This window comes from Myotis brandtii, unplaced genomic scaffold (genome assembly GCF_000412655.1).
Source record: "Myotis brandtii unplaced genomic scaffold, ASM41265v1 scaffold520, whole genome shotgun sequence".
Taxonomy (NCBI): Eukaryota; Metazoa; Chordata; class Mammalia; order Chiroptera; family Vespertilionidae; genus Myotis; species Myotis brandtii.
Genome location: NW_005369827.1, coordinates 1,141,590 through 1,154,642, shown reverse-complemented (window position 1 = coordinate 1,154,642; position 13,053 = coordinate 1,141,590). Strand labels below are relative to the sequence as shown.

The following is a 13,053-nucleotide window of genomic DNA, read 5'->3' as shown; positions in this document are numbered from 1 at the left end:
CAGACTGACTTATGTAACTAAGCCAAGATACGAAGCTGCAACAGCAGAATGTCAGGGGAAGGCTTGATATTATTGATGTTTCTATCTCTCTCCCTCTCCCTTCCTCTCTGAAATCAATAAAAACCTACTTTAAAAATAAATAAATAAACAAACATTTAAGGAAGAAAAAACCAGTCTCACTATAGACTTCATAAAATGGAAAAAAAAAAGGATCACTTACAGATTTGTTTCAAGCCATTATAAACTCAGTGCTAAAATTGACATGGTTGTCTTAAGAAAAGAAGTTATAGGTAAATTTCTTTTATGAATAGAAGTTCCAAAATTGACACAATACAGGGTGGCACAAAAGTAGGTTTACAGTTGTGAGTACATGAAACACAGAGTTTATTCTTATATATTATTTATTCTTGTATTATTTTCCATATAAAAAATTGTAAACTTACTTTTGCCCCCACCCTGTATAATAGAAAATCACATCTAGCAATACTAGAATTAGATTTTACAAATGCAAACTTGGATTAAAATTAGGAAATCAGTCAGTAGGATTTACTCTATTAACAGAATTAGTGGGAAAATTATCACTTCAGTAGGCGCAGAAAAATATTTGATAAAATTCAACACTGACTCAAGATTAAAAGTGTTGGCAAAATAGAAACAAATGTATAAACTTAGTGTTTTAACAATGGTGACTGGTTAAAGTCTATTTAAAGAAATTCGAAAGCATGAGGAAATGATTTGAGAAATGAAGAATTATGGGATGCTTATTTGCATCTTTACAGAGAAAACAAGCCAGCATAAAATACACAAAAATGTAAATAGTGGTAATTTTCTGAGGCTGAGAAATTATGGATTTTTACAGTTATACTTTTTTGGCTTTTGAGTAATTCTAAAGTGTGAATTTGTTAATTTTTGTAACCATAAGTAACAGCAGAAGTTATTTTATAATTAAAGCTTTTAATCAGAAGTACAACTACATAAAAATATTTAAACATGGCTTTCTGTTGCAAATTGCAAAACTCTTAAAGTGTGAAATAAAATAGCAGTTTTAAGGAGCCTAAATTAAGGCAGCTTTGATAATAAAAGAACCATCAATAATATTGCAGAATATCAAATGAATTTGGTTGTGCACATGAGGCCCAAAATATTTTACCTGCACTAGATATAAAATGAATAATGAGAATCTTAAATTCTTCATAAATCTGGTGCAAATGTATATAATGTGTCTATGAGTAATCCAAAAGTTGATACTTGTTCATGCTCATGTCTTTACCCAAATTCTTAAGTGGATATTTATAAAAACTCATTGTGAATCCTCTGATACTAATTGATTATTCAGTTCGTTTGTGTTGTAATAATAATTTTTTAAGAATATTTTTTTATTTATTTTAGAGAGAGGGAGAGAGAGAGAGAAACATCAGTGATAAGAGAGAATCATCAATCGGGTACTTCCCCCCTTAGCATATGCGTTGACTGGGAATGGAACTGTGACCTCCTGGTACATGGGTCAATGCTCAGCCACTGAGCCACATTGGCCAGGCATAATGATAATTTTTTAAAAATGTATGTCCACCACTGATTTCTAAATATCAGATGTTGATTATATTTTTCTTTTATACATTTTTACAGATGGTAGTAAAAACTTTTATGGATATGGATCAGGACTCAGAAGATGAAAAACAGCAGTATCTCCCACTAGCCTTGCATCTTGCATCTGAATTTTTCCTCAGGAATCCCAATAAAGATGTGCGTCTCCTTGTAGCATGTTGTTTGGCTGACATCTTTCGAATCTATGCCCCAGAAGCTCCATATACTTCCCATGATAAACTTAAGGTAAATGCAATCTTTACAGAATTGGTTTACTTTTATAGTTTATCTTACCTTTAGGAACATAGCTTTAATATTGTTCGTCTTGTCATAGTAAGATTATGCCATACGCCCTGACTGGATTGCTCAGTTGGTTTGAACATCATCCCGATACACCAAGGTTGCAGGTTCGTTCCCCGGTCAGGGCACATACAAGAATCAACTGATGAGTGCATGGATGAGTGGAACAACAGATCAGTGTTTCTCTCTCTAAAAAGATGCTTTAAAAAATTTAAAAACAAAAAAAGATTTTATTGTAAGTTGCAAAACCAGCTTTTAATTCAGTTACTTTTTATAGAATATCTACAAAAAATGCCGGGCATTTTTATGAGATGTTGAAAACATCAAAGCTAGTCCATGTCTGCTCATATCTAACATTCGAGATTACTCATCACAAAGCCCAGATGGCTGAATTGAAGGGATAATAATGTATTAATGATACCTTTTAAAACAATAGTATAACAGACCTTGCACATTCAAATGATTATCTTCCCTGCAAGTTATTCAACATGCAAAACTATGTTCATCTTGGTGGTTCTTTCTGCCTTTGTTTGAAATGTTTGAGGAGCTACTATTTCGAATTAATCTTGAGCTGATTTCATATTTTGAACAATTTTATTCTTGGCAAATGTTAATCCTTCTCACTGCTATATATATATCACACACTTCTTGATTTCGGAGAGGAAGGGAGAGGGAGAGAGAGATAAAAAACATCAATGATGAGAGAGAATCATTGATCAGCTGCCTCCTGCACGCCCCCTACTGGAGATTGAGCCTGCAACCCGGGCATGTGCCCTTGACCGAATCGAACCCAAGACCCTTCAGTCAACAGACTGAAGCTCTGTCCACTGAGCCAAACTAGCTTAGGGCCTGACTGCTTTCTTTTAAGTAGCCCTAAAATGAATTTGTCCCATATTAATAATATTTTGGATTAGAACTTCTAAAGAACGCTTATTAAATAATGAAGCGCTATCATCCTGAAAAGTACAACCTTTGGACCAGTCTTACTGCTTTTGTTCCACACGACTTTGAAGTCACACATCAAATTCAAAAGTAGGTACTGAAAATTATTATTTACATGTAGGCAATAGTAACCAAAAGACTTGTGTCCAGGTCCTCAAAATCAAAATAATTGTTTGTCATGATGCACACTGAAAATAGTAAAATGGAAGTTCTGTTGTAGAAGAAGAGTAACAACACATAGAACCTATGGTTCTGTCAGAATGAGAAAGCCTATTAATTTGTAGTGGTAATAATATTTATTTTTTGCTTCTACTGAGAACAATATTTTATTAGTCATTTTTGTTTACAACTGAAATTCTGGGAGTTCAGAATTAACATTCTTGGCCGTGAGCTTATAGACACCAGAAAAAGTTTCAACCTTGTGCTCCACATTGCTCTGCTGGGCTTTATCCAAATGAACCTTGAATGAGCCGGCTGCTATCCAGTTTCATGCGAATTCTCTTGCCCACAATTTTACTTTGGAAAACCAAGTCCTCCAGGATCGTGTCATGCATGACTGTCAAGAGTGCAGCTCCTGGAATGTTTTTGCTTATTCTTTGTACAGCTTTTTCAAGTTGGCTTAGGCAGAATTCTCCTCTGAGTGATAAAGACAATGTGCTTCCCACTGAACTTTACTCCAACTCTCATACCAGCTGGACTTGGATTTTTTGGGAAGACTTCAGTTGAGGAACCAGAACAAAGATTATAAATAGCTTTCCAACTACCACCAGCTTCAATATCCTTGGTCACTGTGATGTTCAGCTCCCTTACTGGTCCTTGAGGTCCTACTTTATCTCCAGCCTCAGGCAGAGCCTGGGAGCTGCTGGACATGAACTCTTCTGGCTTATTGCCATTGAGCTCCATGGTCTTGGTGCTCAAACTGAACATGTCCTTCTCCCTCAGTGAGTTCCGGCCTGAGAAGAGGCCTACATCTCACTAGAGTTCATCAAATCTGCTTTTAAAGGGTAATTTTATATGATTTGCTCTTTTCCAGTTATTTTGAATAGGCTAGTCTCAAGTCATTTGGCCAAAGGAGAATTTTCTTTTATTGTAGTTTCTAAGAGAGAATAAACACACACACAATTAGTGTATTGTGAAATAATGATATGTATTTGTGTCTAAATTAATATATTTTATCATTTTTTTAACAGGACATATTTTTGTTTATTACCAGACAGTTAAAAGGTTTGGAGGATACAAAGAGTCCGCAGTTTAATAGATACTTTTATTTATTAGAGGTAAAAAAAATTTTTATTTTAAAAATATCACCCTATTTCACATAGTAGAAAATTCTTAATAGTAATTTCATAATGTTAAGTGAATCTTTATTTTATCAAAACTCACTTAATAAAATGTCTTTTATTTGATTTTTTTGCTCCTCATGTCCTGAAAAGATAAGGTATATTCTACTGGGAAAACTGTTATATTATTTGAGACTTTATTTTCATACTTCTTTTTTTATTTTTTTCTAATCCAAAAAGGGATTAAGTTGAATTAATTTTCACTGCTTTTTATATTTTGTATGTTATATATGTCTTAACTATTTAGTATTTTTCAATTAGAGAAGGTTAATGTCTTTTTAAAAGTCAGAGTACATGACTACTTTAACAGTTGTAATTTTGTATGTTGGACTTTTATAAGCTTTAAGTAGATTTTTAATTCTAAAAATTAAGTTTTAGTAATGAGTTTGCTTTTGTGTAGCTTTTGTATGTGTAAATAATTTTTATTTTTTTATTTAAGAATTTAGCTTGGGTTAAATCATATAACATCTGCTTCGAATTGGAAGATTGCAATGAGATTTTTATTCAGCTTTTTAGGACTCTCTTCTCAGTGATCAAGTAAGTTATTTTTGAAGCATTTTGTTTGGCTTTTTTCTTGCTGTGCATATACACTAAGATCTTTTAGAGTTACAAGGAAATGTTTTTCTTAGAAGACTTAACATGAAAATATTTGGAAGGACTTGCAAAAGGGGTGTCTTTCTAAAAGTTATGGAAAGCTGTATGTAATGACATAATTTTTCCACCAACTTTAAAATTTTTCATCTGTACATTTTACCACTGAATGCCCAGGATGTCCATTATACATTATTTCAAAATAAAATTTTTTTAAAATTATAGGTGATAAATACATAAATTATATTACAACTTAATTCAGTCTTTTTAAAAATATTTTTATTGATTTCAAAGAGGAAGGAAGGGAGAGAGATAGAAACATCAATGATGAGAGAGAAATCATTGATCACTGCCTTCTGCACGCCCCACACTGGGGATCCAGCTCACAAGGTCAACACTCAACCACTGAGCCACACTGGCCAGGCTAATTTGGTCTTGATTTAAATTTTCCTGTATCTATGGCAGTATAGCTAAATTACAACCTTTCTCTTGATTTGTCTTTGCATATATATTTTGACAAGTGTGAAAATGGACAGGTCAAGTCTTCAGTTAAGATGCAGACATAAGGAGAGAAGTCTAGATGTTCTACTAGTTATAACATTTTTGTAGCCAATCTCTTTAGGTAAGCTTGTATCAGCAGTAGATGTATTTATTGAGGACTAGTTGACTCTTCAACTGGTTAAGGAAGCAGGACCAAAACTGCTTCTTGATTTTATACCTTGTTGATTTTTTTGATTGTTTAGAATTCTTTGAGAAATACCAGGATGACATTTTTAGGACCTTCTAGTCATAAGTTTCCATAAGTATTTTATATCAAACTTTCGATTTTCAGTATTGGTGAACTAAAACTTGTCGTGGCAAATGTATGCAGCATAACTTACTTGCATGTAGTTTATGGCTTAGACTTTTTTGTGTGTTTATTGTTTTATTTTGGGGTATTAAGATCTAAAAGAATGAAAAACTGTCTGCCTTCATTATCTTGTAATATTTTTGTTTTCATACTTAAAAATTTTTTAAATCTGGAGCCATGTAAACATGGATGGTCTTTCTTTCATGTTGACATTTTTGTTTTATGAATTTAACTCACTGTTTGAATCCTAATTGTGTAAGGACTTAATTCATTTTAAAGTTCTTTGTTTCCTAAAATACTTTACAATACCTTAGGGCTATTGTAATAAACAACAGAAGGAGAAAGTACATAGAGCAGCCAAAATTCCTTTGCCATTATTGGCATGGTTCCTTCAACTGAAAAGCCTTATATATCTGACACAGTTGTTTTAAATTGGTAAGTTTTAATTTTCTTTTTGTATGCCTGGATTTTTTTCATGTCCTTTTGTTTCTTCCTCTTTTTTAGCAATAGCCACAATAAGAAGGTACAAATGCACATGCTAGACTTGATGAGTTCTATCATCATGGAAGGTGATGGAGTTACTCAAGAATTATTGGACTCCATTCTTATTAACCTCATTCCTGCACATAAGGTCTGTATATATGAAAATATTAAAGGTTAATATTTAAAGGTAGTACTATGACCATAGGGGTGCATATATCCTTTCTGATTGGTGCTTCTGTTTTCTTGGGATATATTCCCAGAAGTGGTATTACTGGGTCAAATGGCAGTTCCATTTTTAATTTTTTGAGGAAAAGCCATACTGTTTTCCACAGTGGCTGCACCAGTCTGCATTCCCACCAGCAGTGAATAAGGGTTCCTTTTTCTCCGCATCCTCTCCAGCACTTGTCATTTGTTGATTTGTTGATGATAGCCATTCTGTGAGATGTTACCTCATTGTTCATAGCAGTACAATTTACAGTGGCTAAGATTTGGAAACAACCTAAATGCCCATCAGCAGATGAATGGATTAGAAAACTGTGGTACATCTACATAATGGAATACTATGCTGCTGTAAAGAAAGAAGGAATTCTTACCATTTGCAACAGCATGGATGGATCTGGAGAGCATTATGCTAAGTGAAATAAGCCAGTCAGTGAAAGATAAATACCACATGATCTCACTTATTAATGGATGATAAAGAACATTACAAACTGTTGAACAAAAATAGAGGCAAAAAAGCATCGAGCAGACTGTCAAACTACAGCAGGAAAGTAGGGGAGGGTTGTGGGGGGTAAGAGTTCAACTGAAGGACTTGTATGCATGCATAAAAGCACAACCAACAGACGCAAGACACTGGGGGCGAGGGGACAAGGGCAAGTGCCGGAGGGGAGGCCGGTGGGGAGGCAGTGGCGGGGGAAAAAAGAGACATATGTATACTATTTGTAATACCTTAAACAATAAAATAAAAATAAATAAATAAAGGTAGTACTACACATAAAATAATTATTTTCACCATTTGCCATCCCAGGTAAATATCCCTACTATCATTATCTAGCCCAAATAAAATGGAGTGACACACATCACTCTTGGAGCTATTATTGTTTTTAGAAGATACATTGATTAACATGTATTTTCACTCAGTTAAGTGCTCTGTTTTCTGGAAAATTAAAAATGTTTCAAATTCACTACTCATATCTAATCTGGGAATTATAAGGGGTTAGAGTACTGTCTTGGCTAGTTTGTTGTTTTTTTAAGAAAGAAAATTTTCTCCTTTGTAATGTAGGAATTTGTATTTCTTCTTAGAACCCATACCCTACATTTTTCTTAGGCACTTGCAGAAAAAGATTTGGGCAGAAGCAGGAACTATGGATAATGTTAATCATCGTTATTAACATTAGTTAATTAACATTAGTGGGGTTTTTTTGTGTTTTTTGTTGTAGTAGTAGTAGTTGTTGTTTTTAATATATTTTTATTGATTTTAGAGAGGACGGGAGAAGGAGAGATAGAAACATCAATGATGAGCCCTGGCCAGTTTGGCTTGTGGATAGAGTGTTGGCCTGCAGACCAAAGGGTCCCAGGTTTGATTCCGGTCAAGGGCACATACCTTGTTTGCAGGCTCCTCCCTGCTTAGGTCCTTGTCAGAGCTTGTGCAGGAGGCGAGCAATGGATGTGTTTCTCTCACATCAATTTTTCTCTATGTCTTTCCCTCTCTTTTCCACTCTCCCTAAAAATCAATGGAAAAATATCCTCAGGCGAGGATTAAAATAAATAAGTAAATAAACGAACAAACATGATGATGATGATGATGATGATGATGATGATGATGATGATGATGATGATGATGATGATGATGATGATGATGATGATGATGATGATGATGATGATGATGATGATGATGATGATGATGATGATGATGATGATGATGATGATGATGATGATGATGATGATGATGATGATGATGATGATGATGATGATGATGATGATGATGATGATGATGATGATGATGATGATGATGATAGACAATCATTGATCGGCTGCCTCCTGCATGTCCAACACTGGGGATCCAGCCTGCAACCCAGGCATGTGCCCTTGACGGAATCAAACCATGACCTCCTGGTTCATAGGTTGATTGATGCTCAACCACTGAGCCACACCAGTCAGACTTAACATTAGTTATTAACATTAACTGTAGATAAGGAGAAAAGATGATTCACAGCTGTGTATTCCTCCCTGTTCCTTTTTCGGTTTCTCTCTGTTAGGTCCTCCTAAGGAATTGAAGAATATAGTCCCCTCAAGCTCCACCACTGGGCTATACTTAGGCCTACCCTACCATTGATATTTACCCTCCTACTTTTTTCTCTAATGGTTCACTAAACTATTATCAGATGTTAGATGTAATTCATTATAAATTCTTTCTCTCTTGACTGTCTGATTCTCTAAATATCATTTGCATTTTATTGATTTAAATGAATCTGTAATTGGTCAAATTTTTTAGTATATGTCAGGCAAAATAAGAGAGGAAAAACTTGGAGGGATATAGTGCGTTTGGTATTTATATTCTAGTTAGTATTTTTATGAGTAGGAAATAATATACCATTTATTTTATTTTATTAATATTTTTTATTGATTTTTAGAGAGGAAGGGAGAAGGGGAGAGAGAGGAAGGGAGAAACATCAGTAATGATGAGAGAGAACCATTGATCGGCTGTCTCCCACATGCCCCCTACTGGGGATTGAGCCACAACCCAGGCATTTGCCCTTGATTGGAATTGAACCTGGGACCCTTCAGTCCACAGGCCAATGCTCTATCCACTGAACCAAACCAGCTAGGGCAATAATATACCAGTTTAAGAAATATAAAGGTTGCCTTAATTTTGAGCTAATCTTATCCTTTGCCAGTGGAATAAAAGCAAGGGTCAGAAGTCTGGCTCACTGCCTATTTGTGCAAATAAAGTTTTATTTGAGCACAGTATGCTCATTTCTTTCTATTTTGTCTATGGCTGCTTTCACCCTACAGCAGGAGAGTTGTATAGTTGCAGCATTGACCATATGGCTCACAAAGCCTACAATTTTTACCATCTGGCTCTTGGCATAGTCTCTTTTTGGGAGAGGTAAAAAGTGATGTTGAATGAATCTCAGTTTGGTCTAAAACTTCAGAGTATAGAGATGTTAATAGGTATTCTCCAAAACAAGAATTCCATTTTCAGTAAGTTTTTAAATATTAAATGTGTATTTTTTTTCTAGTCATTTTTAGACCCTTTAATATTTTGTAGTGCATTGGGAATCTTGAAGAGTGAACATAGTATTCAGCATTTCAGAATTATAATTTATTGGCAATTTTACTTGGAAAACTTTTTAGGTCTACTCTGCCTCATAGCACATGTTGATCAGACAATGAAATACTGAGATCATGAGTTAGAGAGGGGTGTGTGTGTGTGTGTGTGTGTGTGTGTGTGTGTGTGTGTGTTTAGGATACATGGGTATAATTGCCAATTTAAGTTGGTTAACAAAACCAAAAGCCTTTGATTTTTAGTTTAATAAAACTAAACTTGATATAGTTTATGACTAACTAATGTACTATTTTAGTTTTTTATTCATAATAGTGCTATTTTCAAATTCTGCATTTAAGACCACTTGACTAACGGATATTGGGTAAAACCTTAACTGGGATTCCATTGTATTTCTTTTAATATGTTTTTATTTCAGAGAGGAAGGGAAAGGGAGAGAGAGAAACATCAAGGATGAGAGAGAATCATTAATCGACTGCCTCCTGCCACGCCCCCTACTGGGGATTGAGCCTGATCGGAATCAAACCCAGGACCCTTCAATCCGCAGGCTGACACTCTAACCCAGCAGTGGGCAAACTACGGCCCGCGGGCCACCACTGCCTCCTGCCACGCCCCCTACTGGGGATTGAGCCTGATCGGAATCAATCCCAGGACCCTTCAATCCGCAGGCTGACACTAACCCCTGAACCAAACCAGCCAGGGCCCATTGTATTTTTTGCTTTATATTTTGTATGTTTGAAGACTGTTGTGTTCTAATGGTGCTAGGATAAATTCACCAAATCATTTGTAACTTTGCATATTTGTATTTTTTTCAGAACTTAAATAAACAGTCCTTTGACCTCGCAAAAGGCCTATTGAAAAGGACAGTCCAGACTATTGAGGCCTGCATTGCTAATGTATGTATTTCAGCTTGTATTTATTCCATAATTGTGTAATTCTTAATCCATGTACTAATTTATTAGAAACTTACACATATAGGTTTATTTAGCCTATAAACAGCTTCATTTACAACAAAAGTATGTTGCCTTTCAAAACAAATATCTTTTGATGATACTATCAGAAAAGTATATGCTTGTATCAGTTGCATACAATTGCCTTTTTAGCATTTTTAAATTTAATTTTTTTTCTAAGTGTGTATGTGTTGGCAGGAAATGGAAGTTGCATCTAATTGTGCTCTTGACATTGTATTATCTTTGTTTTTTCCTAACATTTTTTAAATGATCAGTTTAACTTTTATATCACAGCTTTTCCTTCTCTGTGTCCTCTGACTCACAATGTATTTGACTTTCTCTGAGTATTTAAAAAAAACTTATCACTACCTTTAAATTGTCTTTATTACTAAAGTCATGGAAAAATTGGACACACTCAAAAAAGATTAAGACAAATTTTTTTTCTGCTATTAGGAAATTTCTCTATAAAGTGTTCTATGATGAATTACATAAACTAAGTTGTTCTGTTTTAATGAAAATTAAGATTCCTACAAATGTCATTCTAAATTTTTTAAAAATATATCTTTATTGATTTCAGAGAGGAAGGGAGAGGGAGAGAGAGAAACATCAGTGATGAGCGAGAATTATTGATCGGCTGCCTCCTGCATGACCCCTACTGGAGATCCAGCCAGCAATGTGGGCATGTGCCGTTGACCAGAATCGAACCCGGGACCCTTCTGTCTGCAGACTGACGCTCTATCCACTGAGTCAAACTGGCTAGGGTTGTCATTCTAATTTGAAAGAAAGCTAACAACCAGTTCTTTTTGACCTTTCTCTTCCATGTAACATTCGTAATTTGATGTGTAGAAGTTCATTTTATTTGTTTGGGTGACTGTCATATCATATATTGATGGAAATATCTGTTCTGTTTCAGCCCCTTCAGTTGTATATATAATGCCTAATTATATAGTTGTTTTTTTAATTATATAGTTTTTTAAACCATGTTTATTAAAAAACCTATCCAAGTTTTTAAATGAAATGGATATTTTATTTTTGTTTTAATATCTCCTATAGTTTTTCAATCAAGTCCTGGTGCTGGGAAGATCGTCAGTAAGTGATTTGTCAGAACATGTATTTGATCTGATTCAGGAGCTTTTTGCTATAGATCCTCACTTATTATTATCTGTCATGCCGCAGCTTGAATTCAAACTGAAGGTAGGACTAACTATAATTTTTAAGCCTTTTAAACTTTAAGAAAAAAATACATGTATATATATCTTAGTTTTTCCTTAGCTGTAAAATATGAGTTCAATTTATCCTTTTAATATTTAGTTAAGGTATATATTTTGGAATCATTTGAATACAGCAGTATCTCTTACCTGGGTCATAGGAGAATATGCATTGCAAAATTATAACTTACCTAGTTGTTAAATATTTGATGAACACAGTGACACAAAGATATGAAATATAGAGTATCCCAAAAACTTAGGATTCATGTTATTAAATGGTATAGTATTAGATATGGTTTTTTTATTTTTAAAATATTTCTATTGATGTCAGAGAGAAAAAGAAAGGGAGAGAGAGAGGAACATCAATGAAGAGAGAGAATCATTGATTGGCTGCCTCCTGCACACCCCTCCTGGGAATGAGCCTGCAACCCGGGCATGTGCCCTGACCAGGAATGGAACAGTGACCTCCTGGTTCATAGGTCAACGCTCAACCACTGAGCCATACTAGGTAGATATATTTTAGAACATCAAAAGATTTCAGATTGAGTGCTCACAGGGTCTTGATTACAACTATTTTACCCTTTCATAGTATAGAATAAGGACAGAAATTTTACTGTATGACTTGGGAATGTATTTTTTTATAACTAAGCAAGAAATTTATGACTCCTCAAAAAATATGAAAAACTTGACACTTGATCTTCTACCTTACACAAGATAACACCTTACGTTTGCTTAATGTTCTAGACTTTTTGAAAGGCTTTTTATATACAATATCTTACTTGATACGTAAACCAAGCTATAGTATAATTAATACCAACATTACAGTTTATATTTTTGAGATAACAAGCATAAGATAAAATGTTTTGCTCAGTTATACAGTTAAAACAGATAAGAATTGTCCACACTATCTTTATTACAAGCATTTATCTATATATATACAAGGCTAAGTGTCCATCCGACTGGTGGCTATGATGCGCACTGACCACCAGGGGGCAGACGCAAAAAAAACAACCGGCACCATGTACCTGGCGCCAACAAACCAATACTTGGCTAGCCCCAAGTAGGACACAGGCCCTGCCACCACCCTGGAGCAACACCCCACCAAACCACAGCTGACACTGCCAGTACCCCATGGTGCAAAATGCGGCCCACAGCCCAGCCCAGCCCAGCCCGGAAACAGTGGTTGTGGGCGCCGGGTAATGACATCACGTAGCAGTGCCCAGCTTCCTCTCCCTAGCGACTAGCCTCCTTGGAGTTTCTTCAGCCCAGGAACCCGACTTGCTTTATAGCCAGATGCAAACATTTTACACTTTAACAAATGTCTGGTGAAGCGTTTTCCCGTGCCTCATCTCATTTGATCCTCACAGAAGTCCTGGAGTAGGTAGATAGGAGAATCGGCAGAATCCTATTTTCTTTTCATTAGCCGGAAAATGGAGATTTAGAAAGTTTAGAAAGTTGACCTGACTGAAAAGAAGTAAGAAATGGTGGAACTTGAAAATGACTTCAGGTTTTCTCACTA

At 35.1% G+C, this 13,053-nt stretch overlaps 1 protein-coding gene and 1 pseudogene across 7 annotated transcripts in view; one reads left to right on the top strand and one right to left on the bottom strand.

The window, feature by feature from the left end:
• Positions 1-13,053, top strand: part of PDS5A (PDS5 cohesin associated factor A) — a 107,286-nt gene that overhangs the window by 19,236 nt on the left and 74,997 nt on the right. For 6 of the 7 annotated variants that reach the window (XM_014548698.1, XM_005877451.2, XM_014548699.1 and 3 more), the window contains exons 2-7: positions 1,627-1,830; positions 4,017-4,103; positions 4,606-4,703; positions 6,112-6,238; positions 10,192-10,272; positions 11,380-11,520. In XM_014548698.1, coding sequence (XP_014404184.1) covers positions 1,627-1,830; positions 4,017-4,103; positions 4,606-4,703; positions 6,112-6,238; positions 10,192-10,272; positions 11,380-11,520 — 738 coding nt within the window. The remainder of the gene's footprint in view (positions 1-1,626; positions 1,831-4,016; positions 4,104-4,605; positions 4,704-6,111; positions 6,239-10,191; positions 10,273-11,379; positions 11,521-13,053) is intronic. The other variant, XM_014548697.1, reaches the window with a different exon arrangement.
• On the bottom strand, positions 2,697-3,932 carry LOC102256128 (annotated as a pseudogene).